This window comes from Oncorhynchus masou, chromosome 30 (genome assembly GCF_036934945.1).
Source record: "Oncorhynchus masou masou isolate Uvic2021 chromosome 30, UVic_Omas_1.1, whole genome shotgun sequence".
NCBI classification, from domain to species: domain Eukaryota; kingdom Metazoa; phylum Chordata; class Actinopteri; order Salmoniformes; family Salmonidae; genus Oncorhynchus; species Oncorhynchus masou.
The window spans coordinates 19,632,201-19,658,942 of record NC_088241.1 but is presented as its reverse complement, the minus strand read 5'-3'; the positions used below and the strand labels follow the sequence as shown (position 1 = coordinate 19,658,942).

Below are 26,742 nucleotides of genomic sequence, written 5' to 3'. Positions count from 1 at the left end.
GACCTTAAGAAAGTTAACTTTTGGCGCACACCGGTTGGGGACATGTAGGGAGTCTTTCCCTCTGCATGTTTTGACACGTCTGGGGGAAAAAAATCTACTCACAGATCTCTTGCGATAAAACATACATTGTTGATGTTGTCAAAGTTGTTAGGCTTAAATGCTGTTATCAACTTCTGACATTTCAGACCGGAGTTAGAAAATATGAATTTGTATTTGAGTTAGGCTTAAAGCTTACCTTCGATATTGACTATGTTCAAGTCACTAACAAATGGCTGTTACATATACTACTATTAATATCCCGAGGCCCAGGCCTAGGTTATCAAATTCCGCAGAGTGAAGGGTTGAAAACATGTACTATTTTGGTTGAGTTTACTTTTAGTCTTCACATGGGATTCTGGTGCTGTCATCTACAATGGTCTTATTACTATGACAGATCAGGACCTGTCTGGAAAAATAATTAGGTCCCTACTGTTTTCAACTTGAAAACCCCATTAGAGATAAACACTGTAGCCATCGTTCATTACTGCTATGGCCTTTTGTGCATTGATATCCAGATGGCAAGTTTGACTGCACAACAAACTGACAAAATTAACACTCCATATGTGTCTCTTGGTGAGAAGTTTGTCACCTTGGTTTGGCACAATCGATAATCTTACTGTGAAAACTGTATAGCATTCAGAACGTGGGCGTAACATTAAACATTCAGAAAGAGTGCATTGCGTTATCAGTAGGATATAAAAGTAATTAAAACATTTTTAGAAAGTAAATTAAGGTGGGGATGATTGAGTTCAATAGACATCAAATAAACAATGAAAATAAAAGCTAAAGTAGAGTGGAAAGGTTTATAAAGACTGATGTTTGGGGACGTATTTGACATAAGCCTATCACTTTGATAAAGACATGTTTCCCTTTGAGTGAGGCCTAACAGTTTTGTGTTATTATATAAAAAAATATAAAAAAGATCTATGTCTACATTGATTGTGTATACAGCTACACTGCTATACAGGAATAACACAGCCACTCTATCAACCAGAACATACTGTATAGCTAATCCGCGGCTGCCCAATTGGAGAGTGCCTTACTTCTTTATTCTCCTCTTGCCAATTGAATCTGCCCGTTCATGCGTAAAACCGTTCTCAACGAGAGGAGGGGTCATGCCTTATATGGTAGTTTTGGCCTTATATGGTGGTGGTGATGGTGGGGGGGCTACAAGCACGTCTGTTTAGTGTCACTTTCACCGAATTCTAACTATGATTCTCAGAGATGGGACAGGCTGCCGACGGGTGAAGTACATGATTGGCAAAGATATCTGCTTGTAAATATACTGCATCTACCACAGAGCACTCCATCCATGGTTGGTCGTCATTTCTATTCAGTCCTCATCGTGGCGCACAACATTAGAGGAACGAAAGCAACTTTTCTTTTGGTATTGCACGTCCGTATGAGTTCACAAGACAACTTCGATCACATAATTGCGTAGAACTATGGTCAGTATTGTAATTTTGTGATTGAGAGAAGATGTTGATTTAGTTCAGTTCGATTATTAAGCAGAATAAGATTCGAGGCAGTCGATATTCATGAACATGACACTTTAACGACCACTTCTCCATTCTGTACATGCTGTTGGTCGACTTTTCAAAAACACTAAGTTTTTGAGAGAGCGTGTTTATGGATTTCTCCCGAGAGGAGAACACTGGCAGTAGGTTCCATTCTTACGAAATAGTCATGTTGATACCGTGCTGTCTTCGTAAACTTTGATAGAAGTTTACAGACGATACGTTTACGACAGGGACATTTGATTAACGAATTAAGAACATCTATTTGAGAATATATTAAATACTTTTTGGAGGAAGTGGGAAGCGCCTTTTCGCCCTGCCTTGTTTTCCCAAGACGTCAGAACGGATTCTTATCTCCTCCCCGCGCTACGGAGTTGGACTTGTATCTGTTGTTTAACCAAAGTGTTTTAGGATAGCATGGCAATGGTAGTAAACCAGTGGCAAGAGAACATTTCGGCGGATCCCGGGTCCCAGCTACAGATTTGCAGTCAGGAGCCTGGCGGGACACCGGGAACCCCCTCTGGTTCCACCCCGGGGAACGATGCACTTTCCGGGGACAAGATTCCCAACGTGGACTGCATGGTGTGCGGGGATAAGTCCAGTGGCAAGCATTACGGCCAATTCACCTGCGAGGGCTGTAAAAGCTTCTTCAAGCGTTCGGTGCGACGGAACCTCAGTTATACATGTCGGGGGAACCGGGACTGTCCCATCGACCAACATCATCGAAACCAGTGCCAGTACTGCCGACTGAAGAAGTGCCTCAAAGTCGGTATGAGAAGAGAAGGTAAGACAGGATTTTAGATTCGTTGAAGACTGTAGCCTTTATGTAAATGTAATGTAAACTAATAAAATGTTCAAATTGGTTTTGGCGGACGTTTGGTGTCACGAATATCGGTGCGTAAAGTTGAAACCATATAACGTTAGCGCTTTCACGATATATATCCGTGTCTTATATATTTACTGCTTCTATCAGTCATAGTTCTCCTAAAAGGCATCTGTAGTCTGCTGTAACGCAATGCTTGTTGTTTCAGATCGTCTACCCTTGTATTTCCTATTCAATCCATGGTATGCAATTATTTTTCTCCCCTCGGAAAAGGGCTCCCTTTGTCTCCCCATTAATTCTGGTGTTTGCTCCCCGACACCCTATTCGTTTACAAGAGGGCCCGCTACATGTATTGTATTGTGCATGTTTAAGAACTTGTCAATTAGTGCGAAAGATGAACAGTGGCGACGTGTTCGCAAAGCACTGCGTTTTACTTTTAATCAGTCAGCTAGGACCTTGCTGTGTCATGTTCAATCAGACGAGCTGTGTAAATTATAACACGCGAACCAGACACTCGAAATCCCCACAAAAGCTTTGCACATGCGTGTCTCCATGCTGGACGTCGTTGTACTCTGTGTTTTATGCGTTATCCACCAACACTACATTTCTATAAACATAAATACATGCATCGCTGTGCAGTGTAGCCTACTCTGGAGTCAACCTTGTTAGCTTATTGAAATATATTTTATCGCAAATTATAAACTATAATTATTGATACCTGGCCACGCAAGCTGTTGTGGACACTCCAAAAGGTTCCTATGATATGACCATAAGCAGTGCAAATAGTGACACAAACTGTAGTCAACAGAAGACGCGCCGCAGTCTGTTGACCTTTCATCTACATAAACACACTCAATATGTTATCAGACCATTATTTGGCTACATTATAAATTAACTACTGTTTTGCTATGTTACTATTATATGGTCTAGATTATTATTCAGCATAAACACGATTTAAAAAATCTAAATTCTTTCAAGTGTTGATTAAATTGGTACAGGTCAATCACACGCAAAACAGACTCATCCTCATCGTGGATTATAGGCCTAGAGACGTGTCTTCGTAAGTGTCAGTGCATTTGAGGACAATTTTAAAATATTGCACTTCTTTAAAATATTAAAAGTGTTGATTTTAAATTGAAGATGACGACGTGGTTAATGCAGGCCTTTTCTAATTGACATTCAATCAATCATTATAATTGAAATATTATCCAGTCTTGTGTTGTACTACAACCAAGTGTTAACAATGCTTTTAAACGGCAACCTGTGTCAGGTAGTAAATACAACATATTTAATTGTTTTCTTTAGACCTAACAATAATTTTCAAACACCAAAAGAAAAACAAATTAAACTTTTTAGTCAGATTATAATAACCAAAATATTAGAGGCATTATTTGGTGTGAAATAGTCTACACATATGTTTCTAACTCGGCAATAGGGCCTAAGATAATGTCCTGCTAACAATTTGCCCTGAAATGTTCAGAGGTAGACTAATGGTGGGGAAATTAATACTAGAAGCACCAATTGCACACATTTAAATTCAGAATTGCAATCACATAAAAAACTTACTGGTAGCAGCGAGAAAGCAGTAAGACTACACCCCCAAAGCTTCTTTTCGTCTTCCTCAGAGGTCATACATAAGTCATGTTTCTTCTACATAATGCACCTAATGCACTAATGCACATAATGCACCTGGGTCGGTGGATGAAAGAAGGCTATTGGGCTTTCTGAGTTATAATCCCTGTGAATTTTGGAACATTTTGGAAATACACAAATGTACAATCCTGCCCAAAATGTGGATTTGAAATAATCTCAAATTGATTGTTGGAACTATCAATAATTCATTTTGTAATAGTTATTCAAAAACGAGTGTTTGCTCTTGGGTTAAAGCAGAGGACTGTCACGTCTTTAAAAGTCATCAGAAATATCTTCTTTCATTTTCCCAAATATAAAGAAAGCACTACAAGTTATTGCCTACTTGTGTTATGCAAGCCATGTACACAATAATCATCTAAATATCACGCTATTCTCGACACATGGATTGGTAAACAGTGGGAAGCCAGACATCCCCAAAAAATGGACCAAGAAAAAAGATATACTGAACAAAAATATAAAGTGTTGGTCCCATGTTTCATGAGCTGAAATAAAAGATCCCAGAGATTTTCCACACGCAGAAAAAGCTTATTTCTCAAACAAAATGGCACAAATTTGTTTACATCCATGTTAATGAGCAAATCCTCCTTTGCCAAGATAATCCATCCACCTGACAGGTTTGACATATCAAGAAGCTGATTAAACAGCATGACACAGGTGCACCTTGTGCAGGGGACAATAAAAGGCCACTCTAAAATGTGCAGTTTTGTCACACAAACATTTTAGCCAGGTAGCCCAGGACAACAATACAAAAAAAGCATGTACTGTATGACAGAGTGATAGACTGTTTTGTCAACTTGAAAGAGAGGAGGATGGCATTGGCCTTTCTCTACAAGTAGGCTGAATGAACATGTTTTTTCTACTTGCACACATGTGCACACACACACACAGAATTGGAACCATGGACACCCACATCATATTTAGCTTATGATGATTGGACTGACTTGTTTTTTGTATCTTTTAGTTGTCACTGTATTAGACTAAGCAGAGGTGATTGATGATGTTGAAATGTTGAAGTTGAAATGGTGCTGGAATAGTGGAAGTAGCTCCTGTTTTCTTTGCGACTTGTGATAACTCTCCGGGGTTCTAAATCAATAGTTGTTTAGTAGTCCAAGAATGTCAGAAACATTAACTTGTTTGACCATGCTGTAGGTCATGTAACTGTTTGTTACATGCAAAATGATTGGGGACTTCACTTGACAGATTATAGGTTATAGAGCAAACAACGCAATTGTCACAACACATAGGTTGTAATATGGCTTTTTTTCTGGCTTCCCCAGTGATTTTACCCACGCCCTTCTACTGTTGGTAACATTGTTAAAAGTAATGAATTGATGGTGTAGGAGGCCTCTACCAGTGAAAATAAACAAATATAGCAGAATATCAGCAACAAAGCATATAAAAACAAACCTGACAGGTTATGTTTGTGGTTACGTGGGCCTTTCTTGTTGACCAAGTCAGTGCCCCACATCTCCCCTCCCTCTCCAAAAATGCACCACTCCCTAGTGGCGAAATTCTGTTAAACATGCCAACTTTTTAGTAAGGTACAAAAAGTGAGTGAGTAATGGATCCAATCCATGCAGTAACTGGCTCCAAAATATACCACACACACATCTTCATTATTTAAGACAAGTTTCACATTCGCTGGTGTTGTACGTGGCTAATTCTGGAGCATTATTTGGACAGTCCAGCTGATCTTTAGGGTGACCCTTAGTATGTAACTTGACTGAGAGGTCACTCTATTTCAGCCCACATACATATCTAATATCTTGTGTTAAAGGTTGATTTATACTAAATAGTCATGTAAAAGGTCATATTTACCTCTTTGCTGCTCTACCTGTTTGGCACCTCTGGCATCTCTACTCCATGTTTTTCAATGACATTCCTGCTTAGAGTAGAACACTTGTTTAAGGGATGAGGAGGGAGTGAGGAAGAGAGAGACAGTGAACCTGTGCAACTGGCTGACAGTTCCTTGGGCTAGTTGGGAGTGAAGTGCATATCATGTTCTGCTGTCGGAATGTTCCGTATGTGCTCCTCTGACCTTAGTGAGACCAAAAAAGACCAATATAGACTGTGATGTTTGTCAAATTCACACGTTCGAAGAACACACTGTATACTTGACACATAGGCAATTTGACATTCACAACTAACAGCCTTCTCATGCATACAATACATTCCCTACCAGCTACCACACATAGTGACATGGTCACAGATACGAACTCACATGGTGACATGCACCCAGATATTGGCATGGGCAGGCACACTATCCATTAGAGTACACACTCTAGATCAGAAGTCTCCAACCTTTTCTAGCACGGGAGCTACTTTTAAAAAATGAAACGTGTCGTGAGCTACTAATTCTTTTCTAGCTATGTTTTCTGTCAATATACCTGGTAAAATAATGGTTAATAAACAAGGGGGGTCCTATAGAATTTTTCTTCCAAATTCTATTTTATATTTTCCCAACTGATTTTATATTTTCAGTTTTTTTTTACTCTCAAAATTGCAATTATTCATAGAGAAACAACAAAATTGGATGTTCTGATTCCATGTGAAAGCTTAAAGCAAATCAGAATACCCATTTTTAAAAGTTTGGAATAAAACTAACTAATTCCTTTTTTTGTGTAATTCCCCTTTAGTTGTGCATCTGTCCCTTTAATTGCACATCTAGCAAGAGTGAGGATTGTACCGTCGAATGTGCTGGTCCAGTGATGGTTCTGTACTGCAAATGCTCATTTATTGGCAAAGTTTTACTATATACTTACTCATGATATACTTCTGCCAGGTATGCCTACTTTGCAGTTAACATTTAATTGAGAAGGATTGTATGAAGGTGGCGCCGAAGAACATGGCTGACGTTTTACATTCTCAAAACCAATTGTGCAATTTTGTATTTTTTGGGCATTTTATGTAACTTATGTTTTTACTTATTGTGAACATAATGTTGCTGCTACTGTCTCTTATGACAGAAAATATCTTCTGGACATCAGAAAAGCGATTACTCACCGCGGACTGAAAGAAACATTTTACTTTAACGAGTCCGACGAGAAGGATATCCTGATTTCACTGGAACAGGCCCAGACCCGCGCCTTTTGCGTGAAGAAAAGACGCCGGAAAAGGGGACGCAGGCTGAGCGAAGTAAAACGGACAATATAGAGCTGGCAGGATTTTCCATGCACCGGCACAACAGAGACGCTACCTCTGGTAAGACGAGGGGTGGGGGTGTTGTTTCTTTTTGTCAATAACAGCTGGTGTGCGATGTCTAATATTAAAAAAGTCCAGAGGTATTGCTCGCCTGAGGTAAAGTACCTTATGATAAGCTGTTGACCACACTATCTACCAAGAAAGTTCTCATCTGTATTTTTTTGTAGCCATCTATTTATCACCTCAAAGCGAAACTGGCACGAAGACCACTCTCAACCAACTCTATAAGGCCATAAGAAAATAAGAACCTGCTCACCCAGAAGCGGCGCTCCTAGTGACCGGGGACTTTAATGCAGGCAAACTTAAATAATTTTATCCAAATTTTTACCAGCATGTCACGTGCAACCAGGGGGAAAAAAATCCTAGACCATCCATTTTTCCGAAAAAATAACGATGGTCGTTATGGCCAAACAGTTCAATTTCTGTTTCATCAGAACAGAGGACATTTCTCCAAAAAGTACCATCTTTGTCCCTATGTGCAGTTGTAAAACGTATTCTGGCTTTTTTATGGCGGTTTTTGAGCAGTGTCTTCTTTTTTGCTGGGTGGCCTTTCAGGTTATGTCGATATAGGACTCGTTTTACTGTGGATATAGATACTTTTATACCAGTTTCCTCCAGCATCTTTACAAGGTCCTTTGCTGTTGTTCTGTGATTGATTTGAACTTTTCGCACCAAAGTACGTCCATCTCTAGGAGACAGAATGCGTCTCCTTCTTGACGTCTGCGTGGTCCCAGGGTGTTTATACTTGCGTACTATTGTTTGTACAGATGAACGTGATACCTTCAGGCATTTGGAAATTGAGGTTTTGGCTGATTTCTTTAGATTTTCCCATGATGTCAAGCAAAGAGGCACTTTGAAGGTAGGAAGGTTGGCCTTGAAATACATCCACAGGTACACTTCCAATTGACTCAAATGATGTCAATTAGCCTTTCAGAAGCTTCTAAAGCCATGACATCATCTTCTTGAATTTTCCAAGCTGTTTAAAGGCACAATCAACTTAGTGTATGTAATCTTCTGACCCAATGGAATTGTGATACTGTGAATTGTAAGTTAATTAATCTGTCTGTAAACAATTGTTGGGACACAAAGTAGATGTCCTAACCAACTTGCCAAAACTATAGTTTGTTAACAAGAAATGTGTGGAGTGGTTGAAAAAGTTTTAATGGAGTTTTAATGACTCCAACCTAAGTGTATTTAAACTTCAGACTTCAACTGTTGTCCAACCAGAAGCCATGGATTACAAGCAACATCTGCATCGAGCTAAAGGCTAGCGATGACGCTTTCATTGAGTGGGAGACTAATCCGGACGCTTATAAGAAATCCCGCTATGCCCTTAGACGAACCATCAAACAAGCAAAGTATCAATACAGGATTAAGGTTGAATCCTACTACACCGGTTCTGATGCTCGTCGGATGTAGCAGGGCTGGAAAACTATTACGGACTACAAAGGGAAACTCAGACGCAAGTTGCCCAGTGACGCGAGCCGACCAGATGAGCTAAATGCCTTTTATGCTCGCTTCCAGGCAAGCAACACTGAAGCATGCACGAGAGCACCAGCTGTTCTGGATGAATGTGAATAACTCTGCCGGTAGCCAATGTGAACAAAACCTTTAACCTCTAGCGTCAAGCAATCCCGTATCCGGGAGCGTAATCATAGCCTCAAGCTCATTAGCATAACGCAACGTTAACTATTCATGAAAATTGCAAATGAAATGAAATAAATATATTGGCTCACAAGCTTAGCCTTTTGTTAACAACACTGTCATCTCAGATTTTCAAAATATGCTTTTCAACCATAGCTACACAAGCATTTGTGTAAGAGTATTGATAGCTAGTATAGCATTAAGCCTAGCATTCAGCAGGCAACATTTTCACAAAAACAAGAAAAGCATTCAAATAAAATCATTTACCTTTGAAGAACTTCGGATGTTTTCAATGAGGAGACTCTCAGTTAGATAGCAAATACCAAAAAGATTATTTGTGTAGGAGAAATCGCTCCGTTTTGTTCATCACGTTTGGCTAAGAAAACCCCCCGAAAATTCAGTCATTACAATGCCAAACATTTTTCCAAATTAACTCCATAATATCGACAGAAACATGGCAAACGTTGTTTAGAATCAATCCTCAAGGTGTTTTTCACATATCTATTCGATGATAAATCATTCGTGGCAGTTGCCTTTCTCCTCTGAACCTAATGGAAAAGTGGACGCAGCTGGAGATTGTGCAATAATTTCGACGGAGGACACCAAGCGGACACCAGGTAAATGTAGTCTCTTATGGTCAATCTTCCAATAATATGCCTACAAATACGTCACAATGCTGCAGACACCTTGGGGAAACGACATAAAGTGTAGGCTCATTCCTCGCGCATTCACAGCCATATAAGGAGACATTGGAACACAGCGCATTCAAAATCTGGGGCATTTCCTGTATGAAATTTCATCTTGGTTTCGCCTGTAGCATTAGTTCTAGGGCACTCACAGACAATATCTTTGCAGTTTTGGAAACGTCAGAGTGTTTTCTCTCCAAAGCTGTCAATTATATGCATAGTCGAGCATCTTTTCATGACAAAATATCTTGTTTAAAACGGGAACGTTTTTTTATCCAAACATTAAAAGAGCGCCCCCTATATCGAAGAAGTTAAACAGGTCAATATTCACAAAGCCACTGGGCCAGACAGATTACCAGGACCTGTACTCAAAGCATGCGCGGACTAACTAACAAGTGTCTTCAATGACATTTTCAACCTCTCCCTGACCAAAACTGTAATACCTACTTGTTTCAAGCAGACCACCATAGTCCCTGTGGAAGCGAAGATAACCTGCCTAAATGATTACCGCCCCGAGGCACTCACGTTGGTAGCCATGAAGTGCTTTGAAAGGCTGGTCATGGCTCACATCAACAGCATCCTCCCGGACACCCTAGACCCACTCCAATCCAATTCGCATACCACCCCAACAGATCCACAGATGACACAATCTCAATCGCACTCCACACCGCCCTTTCTCACCTGGACAAAAGGAACACCTATGTGAGAATGCTGTTCATCAACTACAGCTCAGCATTCAACACCATAGTGCCCACAATCTCATCACTAAGCTAAGGACTCTGGGACTAAACACCTCCCTCGGCAACTGGATCCTGGACTTCCTGACGGGCCTCCCCAGGTGGTAAGAGTAGGTAACAACACGTCTGGCACGCTGATCCTTAACACTGGGGCCCCTCAGAGGTGTGTACTTAGTCCCCTCCTGTATTCCCTTTTCACCCACGACTGCTTGGCCAAACACAACTCCAACACTATCATTAAGTTTGCTGACGACACAACAGTCGTAGGCCTGATCACAGACAATGATGAGACGGCCTATAGGGAGGATGTCAGAGAACTGGCAGTGTGGTGCCAGGACAACAACCTCTCCCTCAATGTGAGCAAGACAAAGTAGCTGATTGTGGACTACAGGAAAAGGCGGGCCGAACAGGCCCCCATTAACTTTGACGGGGCTGTAGTGGAGTGGGTCGAGATTTTCAAGTTCCTTGGTGTCCACATCACCAACGAACTATCATGGTCCAAACATACCAAGACAGTCGTGAAGAGGGCACGACAAAACCTTTTCCCCCTCAGGAGACTGAAAAGATTTGGCATGGGCCCCCAGATCCTCAAAAGGTTCTACAGCTGCACCATCGTGATGCAATCCTGACCGGTTGCATCACCTCCTGTTATGGCAACTGCTCGGCATCTGACCGTATGGCACTACAGAGGGTAGTGCGAACAGCCCAGTACATCACTCGGGCCAAGCTTCCTGCCATCCAGGACCTATACAATAGGCGGTGTCAGAGAAAAGCCCGTAAAATTGTCAGAGACTCCAGTCACCCAAGTTATAGACTGTTTTCTCTGCTACCGCACGGCAAGCGATACCGGAGCGCCAAGTCTAGGACCAAAAGGCTCCTTAACAGCTTCTACCCCCGAGCCATTAGACTGCTGAACAAGTCATTAAAATCGCCACCGGACAATTTACATTAACATCTCCCTCCCCCTTGTACACTGCTGCTACTCGCTGTTTGTCTGTTACATATGCATAGTCACTTCTCCCCCACCTACATGTACAGATGACCTCAACTAGCCTGTACCCCCACACACTGAATCGGTACCGGTGCCCCTGTATATAGCCTCGTTATTGTTATTCTTATTGTGTTACTTTTTATTATTACTTTTTATTTTAGTCTTCTTTGTAAATATATTCTTCTTCTTGAATTGCACTGTTGGTTAAGGGCTTGTAAGTAAGCATTTCACGTTAAAGTCTACACTTGTTGTATTCTTGCGCATGTGGCAAATAATGTTTGATTTGATTTGATTGGGGGAAAGTATTTCTGTCAACCCACAAGACGGTTATCACATCAGCTGGCTACACACGGAGTCACAAACGCACGCACCACACAGACAGACAGGAGCAATATTGCTGGACGTGAATTGGCAGATAGTGTTAGGTTTGGCTTTTTAAGCCAATAGTGACTAACTAGGGGTGTGATAATGTTAATAAATAGTAGCTGGGAGCTTGTGGTGTCTGATACTTCTGAGATTTGTTTATGACAGTTTGTCGTGGAACACGTGAAAATTGCATGTACTTTAAGAATTGTTTGGCGATTTACTCAAAGGTGGGCTGCTGGTGACCCCTGCTTTAGATTGTTCATAGTAAGTACATAGTTACGACTGTTCATAGACAGAACATTCAAAGACAGATTATCTCAATTGTGACTCCTAGTGTGTGTCCCACAATGGTAAATAACACAGGGAGAGTCCTGTATATTGATATTCAGTTACTCATACATAGGATTGCTACAGTTGGTGAACCTTGGTTCACACCAACCAAACACAGAGACAGATATACTGTAGGTCAACGGGAACCAGAAACTAAACATTAATAATGGACATGTTCAAGGTCCAAATGTGAGGTTGACTCTATTGAGTAAGTACCACGGCTCGTGAACTGACTGCCTTTTTTGACTAACCCAAACACAGTTTGTATGAGCAGGCAATCAAAAACCGAAACTAGTTTGCCCCCTAAACTCTGGCCCGCCAAAACATTTCCCTATTACAATACTGTCATAGTTTATTGACATGTTAGAATAGGTATCTTTACGTAAAGCTAATAGGCTAATTCATTCCCCCCAGTCTAAGCTGTCGGGGAGGTTCCAGCACCATGGCTTCCATATTGACAGAGGCCTTGCCATTATTCACTGCCAGAAAGCAGCCTCCATTGAAGTGATAGGCCACGAAGAGACCATTGAGCTGAGGCACTAGTCGTTTCCCATTCTGATATCCCCACGGCTAGAATTGAATATTTTAGAGGAGGGGGATGTGTGTGGAGGAATAGACCTCACTCTGCAGAGATGGGCTTCCTTTGACACCTCAAGGTGAATAGACTCCAGTTCACGATACATTGCTTGTCATATTGTCATATTTCTTTGTTGAGTCTCTAATTTTCTCTCTTGTCTGTACAATAGCCAGGTTAGCCTATTGTTCCAATATGAAAGGCTAGCTTTTACATTGTCTAGCATCATCCATGTCCATTGTAACATTTTGAAGTATTGTTTCTGAGTCCAGGTGACTTTACACCAATTTCCTTGATAAACAGCCATTGAGTTTTAACTCAATGTAATGAAAATGATTGAGTCGCTTGTATAGCATAGCTTTTTTGTGTGATCGAATAGAGAGAAAACCAGACCAGTCCTTCGTGCAAGGGTGCATTTCTGTTATGAATTCACATCTGTTTCATTAAAGCAGCGCCAACGTGACTGGGTGGATATTAAAGGGGCTACGTTTGCAGCTAATGCTTTTGAGCATCCTCACCGGGAGCTCTCTCCATCCCCGTCTGTCTGAGTCTCTCTTTTTCCCTGTCTCTTTACCCGTTGCCTCTTCCTTTCCATACAATGTCATACTTCACTCTGTTTCCCTCCCTCTTCCTCGATCCCATTGTCTCTTTCAAGGGTTCCCAAACTTTTTTACTATGGCCCCCCTTTCCAGCATTGAGGAATATTCTGTGCCCCCCCCCACGCGCACACGCCACGTCTATTTCTATGGGCACAAGCACTGTTCATGACACAAACTGTTCACAGCCCTCTTGTTGATGGGGAGAATTTTGTATGTTGAAAGCTTATTTCGGGGGCGGCAGGGTAGCCTAGGGGTTAGAGTGTTGGACTAGTAACCGGAAGTTTGCAAGTTCATACCCCTGAGCTGACATGGTACAAATCTGTCGTTCTGCCCCTGAACAGGCAGTTAACCCACTGTTCCTAGGCTGTCATTGAAAATAAGAATTTGTTCTTAACTGACTTGCCTAGTTAAAGGTAAAATAACAAATTTCCTGCAATTCTACACATTTTGTCATGTCTAATGTGTACTCATGTGATATTTATAGGTCTCTAAGGTCTGCAATGACTAACATGTCAAGAGGAACTGATGATGCACTACCCAATTTCCAAATTGCACCTTGTGCATTCTACTATTACAACTTTCAAGAGTATGTTTAAAGCCGGACTGAGTTCCTTAATTTATTTATTTTTGTGGGGGGGACCCCACGTCCTCCCTTTCCAATCCCCCACAGTTTGGGAACCATTTCTCAATTCTCTCCTCTTACACTCACCTTCATCTTTTTTCTCAACCTCTTTTTTTCTCTCCTTTCTTCTCACCCTTTCTTCCTCTCTTTCTCTCCACATCTTTCTCACTGCCCTGCCCCACTTTCCTCTGTGTATTTGTATTTGACTACGGGTAAATGGTTTGACGTTTTGCCCGGGGGTTGGTGCTTCACTGTTACCCTTGCGTGCAGAGTGAGAGCAGTGAACCCAGAGTTCAGAGTTTAACCCAAACTAAAGGAATCTGTGAGAAGCACAGGAATAACACATGAATGTCACACACTCATCAGACACTCCTCTCTGAGCGGGCTTACACAAACAAAAAAACTATTGTTGTGTGTATCTGTGTTTTGAATGTTACAGTATGTTGTGTTTTTTGTTAGCAGACTTTTAAGGGACTACATGAAAACCATTATACCACTAATCTTAGTTGACAATGAGACTGTGCCAAATCTGTCATGCTTCTAGTACATAGCCCCTGACGATGACCTTTTACAGTAGCAGATAGTCCTTCATTGTATTTATCTACAATAGTTTGCTCAACTGTCTTGTAGCAGTGACTAAAGGCCAAATAAGGACAGCCGTGGTAAGATGAGGCGTGCTTAACTCCAACGCCACACACTCTCTGTGACTCGCTGTGGTGGTGTTTTTTAAAAGTCACAGCTGAAATCGCCCATGATACTTGTTTCGTGCCCTTTTCTCCCCTCTGCCTTATTTATGTACCATGAGGTTCAATGTATTGCCATGGTCTTTCTGTTTGGGGTTTTAGGCTCTTTAGTTGTTTGGTCCCACTGTTTGCCAGTCTTTCCAACCACACTAGGCCACCGCCGACCAATTAGAAATCGATTATGGCAGGCATTCAAGTCTGTCCCTACATCCTTTCTCTCTCTCTCTCTCTCTCTCTCTCTCTCTCTCTCTCTCTCTCTCTCTCTCTCTCTCTCTCTCTCTCTCTCTCTCTCATCCAATGCCACTCCCTCTCCCTTTTACTCTGTCTGTGCCCTTCTCTCTCTGTCTCATTCATTTCCCTTGCTCATTCACATAGAGATCCTTTTGATGCGTCATTTCGACTCATGCATTCACACACAACCTCCTCATAGAGGCCTTTCAGAAGACAAGTGGAAGTGGTGGATTTGGCGTCTGGTGGATTATGGCATTAATCATTATGATGTATTGATACATCTTTTTTAAATTCAGATAGTTATAACATACAAACCTCTAATGAAGGACAACAGTGCTCTAGAAAAAAGTTCAGGTTTTAGTACGACCAGGAGTTGTTGTTTTTTGTGAGTGACATGGTATGGCCCATTGTTCAATGCTGTCTCTGTACGCTGTGTTGTTCTTTGCAAAATGAGACAACATTCTTTCCCTGGGACAGAAGTTGCTTGAGTTCAAGGGAGACCAATATTTTTTGGTCACAAACTCAAACGTTTTTCTAATCAGTCAACAGTCTTGAAATTCTATGGACGAATCTATTGACTTACTATGTTCTTGAGTGATTTGACCTGCCCTCTTTGATACACTGTAGTGTATTCAATTTTCACAGCTATTGTGTCGAAGGACAGGTGATGCTGAGTTTCAAAGTATTTTCCAAACCCTAGCCCTCCTTCTCTCTCTCTCTCTCTCTCTCTCTCGCCCCTCTCTCCTACACTCTTTTCTCTTGCTCCTCTCTCTGTTAACCTTTTCTATCACTCATTCTGTCACTACCTCTGCCTTCCCTCATCACCTCTCTCTTCCCTTCCCTTCCCTTCCCTTCCCTTCCCTTCCCTTCCCTTCCCTTCCCTTCCCTTCCCTTCCCTTCCCTTCCCTTCCCTTCCCTTCCCTTCCCTTCCCTTCCCTTCCCTCTCCCTCGTTCTGTAACTGTAGATGGAGTTATTAGTCAGACAGCGGGGATGACTGAACAGGTGTTTTCCAAATGGGCTTTGAGCCGCCACATCATAGTTCGGCGGGGGTGGGGATGTGTGCTTAGCCTCTGCGTGCCCTCTTCCTCTTCGGCTGAGCCATTTGGCAGTCGGGGGGGGGGAGAGGTGTGAAGAACCGTAGTGTCTTTACTGGCTGCTGGTTGCCATTACTCACTGATGCACGGCACCGGTGTCTGCCGGTCAGGAGACAGAGTGCCGACACATTTAGAGCCGCAGAAATTACCCCCCGTTTCTCCACACTTTGCGCCCCCCACCTCCAACCTCCACCCTCCTTCCTCCTCTCCCCAGGCACCCGCCATGACATGTCTTTTAGCTGCTAGCCCCAGTGTGATTTGGCCCTATATATTCCCATTGAGAAAGAGCAGACTCGTCTGAGTGCCTCTAGATGGTGCTTTATGACACGGTGGTAATTGCAGCCTACTAAATCAAGCCGGTTAGTGCTGGATGCAGTAATGACGACGTGATGACAGAGAAGCTTCAGGTCCTAAATGTTACTGTAACTGTGCCAGCCTGGATTGAAATAAAATCTCATAGGGTGCAGCCACATGAATGAACGAATGGTGCAGTAGGTGTACCTGCACCACGCCAAACAATTAGCTTCTAGCACTTGTGTATGATGAAATGTCAAAAGAGGGCAAATGTATTTTGCTCATAAAATTCAAATGCCATATCTCCTTATTCTCTTAACCCTTTCTTTCTTTCTCTCTCTCCCTCAGCTGTCCAGAGAGGCCGCATGTCCAACTCCCAGTCTAGCCCGGGTCAGTACCTGACCAATGGCAGCGACCCTTACAACGGGCAGCCCTACCTATCAGGATTCATCTCTCTGCTGCTGCGCGCCGAGCCTTATCCCACATCCCGCTACGGGTCCCAGTGCATGCAGGGAAACAATTTGATGGGCATCGAGAACATCTGCGAGCTGGCCGCACGGCTGCTCTTCAGCGCTGTGGAGTGGGCCAAGAACATCCCCTTCTTCCCTGACCTTCAGCTCATGGACCAGGTGAGGAGGACCACCCTGATTCCTGACTAGAAACTATGCCTGACTAAATATTTTTTTATGCCTGACTATAATCTTTTGTTATGCCTGACTAGAGAATAGAAATTATGAATGCTTATAGAGATGTGGTGTGGTCACTTTATTTGGGTAGTCCCTTATGGATGAGCTGTAGATGCTCAACACAGATATTGCCCTGAACAAATATGTCTGTTTCCATTTGGTACGTCATGTAAAGGTTCAATTGTGGGTTCAGCAGCCTTTAAGTTGGAGCATATCACTAACACTTGCCATACTCAATCATCTGCATAAGGAAGATAAACACTGTTATCCCTATTTCCCAGAACCACCCTCTGTCTACTCTGAACTAACCAATTCTACCATCATTCCTCCCATGCCCTAGGTGGCGCTCCTGCGCATGTCATGGAGTGAGCTGTTTGTGCTGAACGCGGCCCAGTGCTCCATGCCGCTGCACGTGGCGCCACTGCTGGCGGCGGCTGGCCTGCACGCATCGCCCATGTCTGCGGAGCGCGTGGTGGCATTCATGGACCACATCCGGGTGTTCCAGGAGCAGGTGGAGAAACTGAAGGTTCTGCAGGTGGACACAGCTGAGTACTCCTGCCTCAAATCCATCGTGCTCTTCACTTCCGGTGAGTGGCGTTGACTTTAGTGGTTTCTGTTTCTATATGTCTTTGTTTATATCTATCTGTAGGATAGTTTGTGTCGTATTTTGTGCGGAACTACACATATAGCTAATAGTGGTCACTCCAGATAAGTTAGTAGACGTATAGAGTCTGCGATACAGCATGTGGTTAACAACCAAGTGGTTAACAATGCCTTTGTAAACAATGTATCAATAATGTATGGATACCATACAAATATTATCATGGATAGACTACTTATGAGATAAAGAAGCGTAGATATTGGTGAAATAGTAATATAAAAACAATAGTTTGCTTATTGCTTTGATACACCACTTTTGCCACTGTATGAGGCACAGTAGAAAGTTATGGTTATTCTACGCCACCCAGAATGCTGTCAGATCTGGGATTGAGATGTGTTTAGGATTCATTGTTTATGACCCAGGGGGTATGAGTGTGAGAGAACCCAACTCTGAGGTCTTGCTTTTTGTTTCCTGTCGATCGCCCTTTTCCTTGTCTCCATCACACAGCTTGTCAGAATAACTATGCCCGCAGTCTTCCATTTGGATGGCTGAAGAACCCCTTCTCTCTCCTCATTTATTTCATCACCCTCCTCTCCTTCACGCTTCCATCTATTATTGAAACCAGTCAGGCAGCCCCTCCCCTTTCCTCCTCTCCAAACCCCAGCCCTCTCACCCCTGCCCCCACCACTGTGCTTGAATTATTCATGGTGGGTTGCAGCGACAAGAGGGATTCGCCACAGCCCAGGCCCTGACCTACATAACCCCTGTTGCCCTGAGCATCCATGTGATCCGTCCCACAACTCCAGCCAACACACATACACGTACACACAATGAGACACACACACACACACACACACACATGCACGTACACACAACGAGATAGACAGACCAGTCGTTGACCAGGCCCCCCCATTGAGACCTGCCTGCATGAGCTAACAAGGACAGACAAACTCTCAATACCCCTTCTCACCTCCGCCCACAGACATTTCACCCTATATCCCAGTTCCATCACCCCGAATCAAAGAGCGGCCATCTTACTACTGTCACCATCTTCATCCCCAGAGTGTGTGCTCAGGGAGCCAGACAAAGGGAAGTGGTGCCTGTAAAGGATGCCTGCGGAGGTGTCGGAGTTGCATGCGAGGGTTCAGTCACACAGACAGCCCTTGCTTTCTCAGCCACTGATGCCTCACACAGACCCTAAAATGGCAGATAGCTAAAAAAAACTACACACCTGCCCTCAAAGTGGGAAATGTGTCAGAATTTGCAGTTATACTCCCCCTGGGGGGGCCCTATGTGACAAAAATATGAGGCATATTAATCTTTTGTTATGCGGAACTGAAGCTCAGCAGGACCAAGATTGCGCAGGGGGCCGATTAAAGGGTACTGTGACAAAGGGAATAGCGTGCTGGGTGGTGGGTAAAGGATCCTGTCCCAGCTGCAAACTAGAGTAAAGCACTTGGGAGAAAATTACCCTCACTGTTCGATGCAGCCTTTAAACAAGGTTCATACTGGGGACAGAAACACGGGCACAGTAGTACTGAATGTGCAGTACGGTACCGTGCAGTACAGCACAGCACCGTGCAGTACACTAAATGGGACTTTGTTTTGAGTTCACCCACCTCTGACCCCATAACCACCGAGCTCGAAGGGTGTGAAAAGTATCACACACAGTCAACACACTCTCTGTGTGGTGTGAGACTCACACCAGGGACTGGTGCTAGGGAAGGTGTGAGACTCACACCAGGGACTGGTGCTCGGGGAGGTGTGAGATTCACACCAGGGACTGGTGCTAGGGGAGGTGTGAGACTCACACCAGGGACTGGTGCTAGGGGAGGTGTGAGACTCACACCAGGGACTGGTGCTAGGGGAGGTGTGAGACCCACTCCAGGGACTGGTGCTAGAGGGGGTGTGAGACTCACACCAGGGACCGCTGCTAGGGGAGATGTGAGACTCACACCAGGGACCGGTGCTAGGGGAGGTGTGAGAGCATGGACAAAACCTCGACCCACAACTGAAGGAAAATGGAATTGTATTCCACTACATTGAATGACATACATAGGGATACTGACATTTCAGCTCTAATGTATGTACGTAGCTGGACATAATTTCACATTGCAATTCAGTGTTAGGTCAACTCATCAAAAGCATAATGAACCAGAAACTCATCAACGCCTAATCTTTTCCTCCCCTTCTCAGATGCCATGGGCCTGTCGGATGTGGCCCACGTGGAGAGCATCCAGGAGAAGTCCCAGTGTGCCCTGGAGGAGTATGTGAGGAACCAGTACCCCAGCCAGCCCAACCGCTTCGGCCGCCTGCTCCTGCGGCTGCCCTCCCTCCGCATCGTCTCCTCGCCCGTCATCGAGCAACTTTTCTTTGTGCGCCTGGTGGGCAAGACACCCATCGAGACGCTGCTGCGCGACATGCTCCTCTCCGGCTCCAGCTACAACTGGCCCTACATGCCCGTGCAGCGCGACCGCCCCATCTCCCTCCACTACAACGAGAACGGGCCCTGAGGAAGACGAGTCGCTGCGTATTCAGCTCTTCATCCAGCCTTCATCAACCATCCCTCAATCACTCTGTTTATCTCCTCCATCCATCCCCTGGAAGACCACCACCATTCCAGCAAAAAGCAGACCGACCACCTGACTATGTCACCACACCCCTCCCCCATTCACCAATCCAGCCATTCACACGCCTCTTCTCCAGGGGACCACAGCCAATAGAGAGACTTGGTGGCTGCCATGGCCCCTCCTACTTCGCCAACGCCACGTTTGTGAGGTGGCACTAGACGGGCTGGCAGAAGGGTTTTTGCGCCGTTCTCCTGCAGCTCTGTAGGACTCACGCCGTTAAAGGCAATTTTGTCAGTCTTGGACTCGAAGTGGTTGCGGCTACTGGCGACGCAGTCATTCTATTGTTGGCACTGTGCTTGCATCTAAAGGAGACGTGTCCAAGAATCTCCACTGTCTGGCGATTTAGAGCAAGGCCTTTGCCGATAGAACTGCTTGACCGAGAGAGCCAGGCCAAAGGTTCTTCATCAACCAATTATTTTTTAATAAACCAGAAGCCATTAAAAAATGAATGCCAAATTTCCTTGGAATTTTCAGAAGACATTTATTGTGCGTGTGTGTGTGTATTAGCACTGTTTATCATGAGAGAAATTCATGATTGTGTCCATATGTATGTCATTGACTGATAGACATGCACGTTAAGGGGTATGTTGAGACTAGCTCAGGTTCAGGATGGGGAGACAGGACAGACAGGACAGGACAGGACAGACATGCCACTAGGAAACAGAGAATCACGCCTCACCCTGGGCAAAACAAATATCAACAGCCTGTATCAAAGTGGAACATGGATATTAATTGTTTGGATTGTCTTTGTGGTAGTGGTGACAAAAATACCTTTTGTTTTGTCTATAATTTGATGTCAGAGGGTGTGGGAAGTTGCAAATAAAAAAATAAAAATAGGCACTTGCAATGTGAAACTATCCAGAACCCACACTCGACCTACTCCCATCATAAACACAGCACTGGTAGATTCTTCCTAAGCTGCCATTTTGAGGTCAAAACTACAGGGCCACTAATTGGTAATGGTCAGTGTACTTCTGCCACTGTTTCAAAGCGGAATATCATACAAGTTTCCCTTCATAACATCTACATAATGCTGTCATAGAAATGACATAACACATGCCAGTTAATGCCAGTTAGTTTCATGTCACAATCACATTTGATGTTTTTGTGAAAAATGTTAATTGTTATGGAGCCTGGATCAATACGCATTTGAAAACTCTAGTTGTACTTGCCTTAGAACAAGATTTTGTCACTGAGCATTTATTTTATGACTGTGCCATAATCTGAAGTTACCTGTTATGACAGGCAATATGTCCTCCACATGTCATTGTCATGTAGGGTAGAGACCACCTCAATTCAATTGTCATTCAAGCAGCATACTAGGACATTGTATCACTAACCTCCAAACCTCCATTAAAGTTACAATGGTCATCTACTGTGATGTAGCATAGATATTATTATGTGTTTGAGTTACCATCAATTGATGACGGCTGTAAGGCAACACTGATTGTTGGACGACCAGTCTGTTTTTTTAACGTGGCACTGTGGTATCAGCAACAATTATTGGGATTTGAAAGCCATTGGGACCTTGGAGAGCAGGACTGTCTGTTGATGAATTAGTTCACAGAATATTTCTATAAGAGTATGTTTTTTTCTCTCTATTTTTGTTTGGAAATTATGGATCCATTAATTGAAATAAACATATGTTGTTCACAGTTATTTCTCCGTCTTGTGTTGCTATGATCTCAACCACTTGTAAGACCTATGCGAACCAGCTTAACATCCTACTCTATGAATGTATTGCCTAATGCTGTTAAAACATGACTTACAGATGTCATAACCAGTCATAACCATGACTAACATTTTAGATGTTTAAGTAGACTATCAAAAGTATATTCACTTCAAACACCACGGCATATTCTGTCATTATGACTACAACATAATACAACTAAATTATATTTTTACCAAAGAACAGACTGAAATCAGGTGATACACAAAGTCGATATGAATTCAAGTGGCCATTTTAGACCAAGCTGATGACAGATGGCTCAAGTCATATGGGTAATTCCATGTAGTGCAGTCCATTGGCCATGAGTAGTAGTCACTCAGTGTGGACAGTGTGTTTATCTCGAGTTGTTTGGATATGATGGGGTACAGAGGCATGAAACAAATCAATAGTCTTAACCAATCAGTGAGAAACAAAGTGGGGGACTCCCCAACTCTCACGGCAGGGTGCAGCCCAAATGTTGATACTCCCCTGCTGTTCGTGTGAGAGATAGAGTGTAAACAAACACTCTGACCTCTCACTTAATGATGTATGTGTGTGTTTGAGTCAGGGAGAAAAATAGAGAGAGAAAATCAAGAGAAAGTGCACACATGGTCTTTGACCCTTCAGTTCAAGGTGGTGTGTGTGTGTGTGTGTGTGTGTGTGTGTGTGTGTGTGTGTGTGTGTGTGTGTGTGTGTGTGTGTGTGTGTGTGTGTGTGTGTGTGTGTGTGTGTGTGTGTGTGTGTGTGTGTGTGTGTGGGTGGGTGGGTACTGTATGTGTAAACAACATCTGTGGTCCTTCACTCAGAGTGGCAGCTCTGTGTCAGCCTGATAAAGGTAAGAGAGAAGAGCTCACAGGTCCTCTGCCTCCCTAAAGACATGGTTTATATTCAGTCATTCTCCCCCCGCCCTCTCCTCCCATCACACACCACTACCCCACACTGTAACCTTGTGCCCTTTACACCCCACCTCCTTCCCACCAACTGCCTTACAGCCTTCTCCCTCCCCAGTCCCCTACCCTTCATAGCCTTGTTCTGTTCCCCTCCCCTCTCACACTATCCCAGAATGGTGCGTGTGGTGAGTAGGAGAGTGACTTATGCCTTCATTTCATTGCTGTCACTCCTGGCCAAACACCATGACCCCTCAACCCCCATTTTGGAAGCATACTTTTTTCCCCCTCCCTTGGTATGAATATAAAAAACACATGTGGCCCAAAGGTGTGTGTGTGTGTGTGTGTGTGTGTGTGTGTGTGTGTGTGTGTGTGTGTGTGTGTGTGTGTGTGTGTGTGTGTGTGTGTGTGTGTGTGTGTGTGTGTGTGTGTGTGTGTGTGTGTGTGTGTGTGTGTGTGTGTGTGTGTGTGTGTGTGTGTGTGTGTGTGTACACTACTGGGGGGTAAGGGTAAATCAAACCCCGGCATGGCTGCTTTGAATGGCTTGAAAATCATTACTCTTGCCTTCCGTTTTGCACACCTGCCTTTTCGCAGAGAACATTTCCACCTACACATACCATCAAAACATGACTACATAGACATTTGAATCAGTAGGTGGAGTCAGTTGTATAGTACTTCCCCATGTGTGAACATAGAAGTATTTCATTGAATAAACCAATATTGGAACAGCATTGCAAAAGACCAGCATGCATCTAAGCAATCTGGAGGTTAGGCCTCACCAATCAAGGCTCAAGTCAGAGGTTGGGATGATAAATACAATAACCCTGCCTATACGTCACTCGTAGCCTGACAGTAATTGTTCCAGGTCCTATCGCCTCCTAAAACACACAGGTACCTCTGGAGATGACACACACAGGCACCAGTCACATGCATTTAACCCAGACAACTCCTCAATCTGTATTGACAAACACTTCACATTTTGCAAAAGGTTCCGCAGATGAGTAATACATGTGAGGAAAATCTGTAAAACAGGGCTGGGGGGTTGGGGGGTTTGTATTCCAATTCATCCTGTGTAATTTATATTTCGGGGGAGGGGGATGGGGGAGGGATATGTGGGCTTGTGCTTGATAAACAGGCCAGAGGTTTTTAAACGTGAACGTCAGCCATTACAAGGACGGCCAAGCTGTCTGTCTCCGGGGGATATGGCAGCCCAGGCCGCCATCGGAAAAGATCGATAGGCGAGACATCAGATTGAATTGAGGTCACTCTTTGTCCCCTAAGAGGTCCCACTTACTAGCTCGCACGCAAAAGCTAGATGGGTTGAAGGGGGGGAGAGAGGGATGGAGGGAGGGGGATGGAGGGAGGGAGGGGGATGGAGAGAGGGGGATTTTAGCTGGACAGCTGTATTGGCGACCCATGTCAGAGATACAATGGGGCAAAAAAGTATTTAGTCAGCCACCAATTGTGCAAGTTCTCCCACTTAAAAAGATGAGAGAGGCCTGTAAGTTTCATCATAGGTATACTTCAGCTATGACAGGCAAAATGAGAAGAAAAAAAATCCAGAAAATCATATTGTAGGATTTTTATTAAATGTATTTGCAAATTATGGTGGAAAATAAGTATTTGGTCACCTACAAACAAGCAAGATTACTGGCTCTCACAGACCTGTAACTTCTTCTTTAAGAGGCTCCTCTATCCTCCACTCGTTACCTGTATTAATGGCACCTGTTTGAACTTGTTATCAATATAAAAGACACCTGTCCACAACCTCAAACAGTCCCCCTGCTTAAGCCAGTACATGTCCAGGCCCGTCTGAAGTTTGCTAGAGAGTATTTGGATGATCCAGAAGAAGATTGAGAGAATGTCATATGGTCAGATGAAACCAAAATAGAACTTTCTGGTAAAAACTCAACTCGTCATGTTTGGAGGACAAAGAATGCTGAGTTGCATCCAAAGAACACCATACCTACTGTGAAGCATGGGGGTGGAAACATCATGCTTTGGGGCTTGTTTTTCTGCAAAGGGACTAGGACGACTGATCCGTGTAAAGGAAAGAATGAATGGGGCCATGTATCGTGAGATTTTGAGTGAAAACCTCCTTCCATCAGCAAGGGCATTGAAGATGAAACGTGGCTGGGTCTTTCAGCATGACAATGATCCCAAACACACCGCCCGGGCAACGAAGGAGTGGCTTCGTAAGAAGCATTTCAAGGTCCTGGAGTGGCCTAGCCAGTCTCCAGATATCAACCCCATAGACAATCTTTGGAGGGAGTTGAAAGTCCGTGTTGCCCAGCAACAGCCCCAAAACATCACTGCTCTAGAGGAGATCTGCATGGAGGAATGTGCCAAAATACCAGAAACAGTGTGTGAAAACCTTGTAAAGACTTACAGAAAACGTTTGACCTCTGTCATTGCCAACAAAGGGTATATAACAAAGTATTGAGATCAACTTTTGTTATTGACCAAATACTTGTTTTCCACCATATTTTGCAAATAAATTCATTCAAAATCCTACAATGTGATTTTCTGGATTTTTCTTTCTCATTTTGTCTGTCATAGTTGAAGTTTACCTATGATGAAAATTACAGGCCTCTCTCATCTTTTTAAGTGGGAGAACTTGCACAAATGGTGGCTGACTAAATACTTTTTTGCCCCACTGTATATGGGTTTTGTCAGAAAAATGTTCTTTGGGAGTCTGAGCCAAGACATGGTTTTCATTATTGACACATTTTGTTCTATATATGGTCGATGCAAATTCAAATGTTTAATGTACACTATTAGTGGATTTGGCTATTTCAGCCACACCCATTGCTGACAGGTGTATAAAATCGAGCACACAGTCATGCAATCTCCATAGACAAACATTGGCAGAAGAATGGCCTTACAGTAGAGCTCAGTGACTTTCAAAGTGGCACCGTCATAGGATGCCACCTTTCCAACAAGTCAGTTTGTCAAATTTCTGCCCAGCTAGAGCTGCCCCGGTCAACTTTAAGTGTTGTTATTGTGAAGTGGATAGGTCTAGGAGCAGCAACATCTCAGCCGTAAAGTGGTAGGCTACACAAGTTCAGAGAACGGGACCGCCGAGTGCTAAAGCGTGTATCATGTAAAAATTGTCTGACCTCAGTTGCAACGCTCACTACCGAGTTCCAAACTGCCACTGGAAGCAATGTCAGCACAAAAACTGTTTGTCGGGAGCTTCGTGAAATAGATTTCCATGGCTCAAAAAGTCGCACACAAGCCTAAGATCACCATGCACAATGCCAAGCGTCGGCTGGAGTGGTGTAAAGCTTGCCAGCATTTGGCTCTGGAGCAGTGGAAACGCGTTCTCTGAAGTGATGAATTACACTTCACCATCTGGCAGTCCGACGGACTAATCTGTGTTTGGCGGATGCCAGGAGGACACTACCTGCCCGAATGCATAGTGTCAACTGTAAAGTTTGGTGGATGAATAATCGTCTGGGGCTGTTTTTCATGGTTCGGGCTATGCCCCTTAGTTCCAGTGAAGGGAAATCTTAACGCTACTGCATACAATGACATTCTAGACAATTATATGCATCCAACTTTGTGGCAACAGTTTGGGAAAGGCCCTTTCCTGTTTCAGCATGACAATGCCCTCGTGCACAAAGTGAAGTCCATATAGAAACGGTTTGTCGAGATTGGTCTGTCGTGAACCCCATCGAACACTTTTGGGATGAATTGGAACACCAACTGCGAGGATGACCTAATTATCCAACATCAGTGCCCGACCTCACTAATGCTCTTGTGGCTGAATGGAAGTCCCCGCAGCAATGTTCCAACATCTAGTGGAAAGCCTTCCCAGAAGAGGGGGGACCAACTCCATATTAATGCCCATGATTTTGGAATGAGATGTTCAACAAGTAGGTGTACAGTTCTTTTGGACATGTAGTGTATGATAAGCAATTTGTGTTGCCTAATTAGAAATGTTTGTGCATGATGGAAATAGATGGATTCATAAAGTGCTAGTAGGGACGTAAGATTCAGAAGGAGACCCCCAAAATCATGACCAATAATGGCTCTGTCACTAAATTTAACAGTCAAATGACCAATCCTTCTGGATTCCTTAA

General features: G+C 43.6%; 1 protein-coding gene across 2 annotated transcripts; it reads left to right on the top strand.

Annotated features, from left to right (window-relative positions):
* The first annotated feature begins 1,262 nt into the window (after positions 1-1,262).
* LOC135522276 (nuclear receptor subfamily 2 group F member 5) lies at positions 1,263-21,721 on the top strand. 2 transcript variants are annotated; one of them, XM_064948378.1, is made up of 4 exons: positions 1,263-2,340; positions 16,494-16,774; positions 17,172-17,418; positions 19,629-21,721. In XM_064948378.1, the coding sequence occupies exons 1-4, from the start codon at positions 1,974-1,976 to the stop codon at positions 19,943-19,945; spliced, it is 1,212 nt and encodes a 403-aa protein (XP_064804450.1). In that variant the 5' UTR covers positions 1,263-1,973; the 3' UTR covers positions 19,946-21,721. The 2 variants fall into 2 exon arrangements, with proteins under 2 accessions (XP_064804450.1, XP_064804451.1); XM_064948379.1 differs by lacking the exon at positions 1,263-2,340 and adding an exon at positions 7,108-7,233.
* Positions 21,722-26,742: the final 5,021 nt, after the last annotated feature.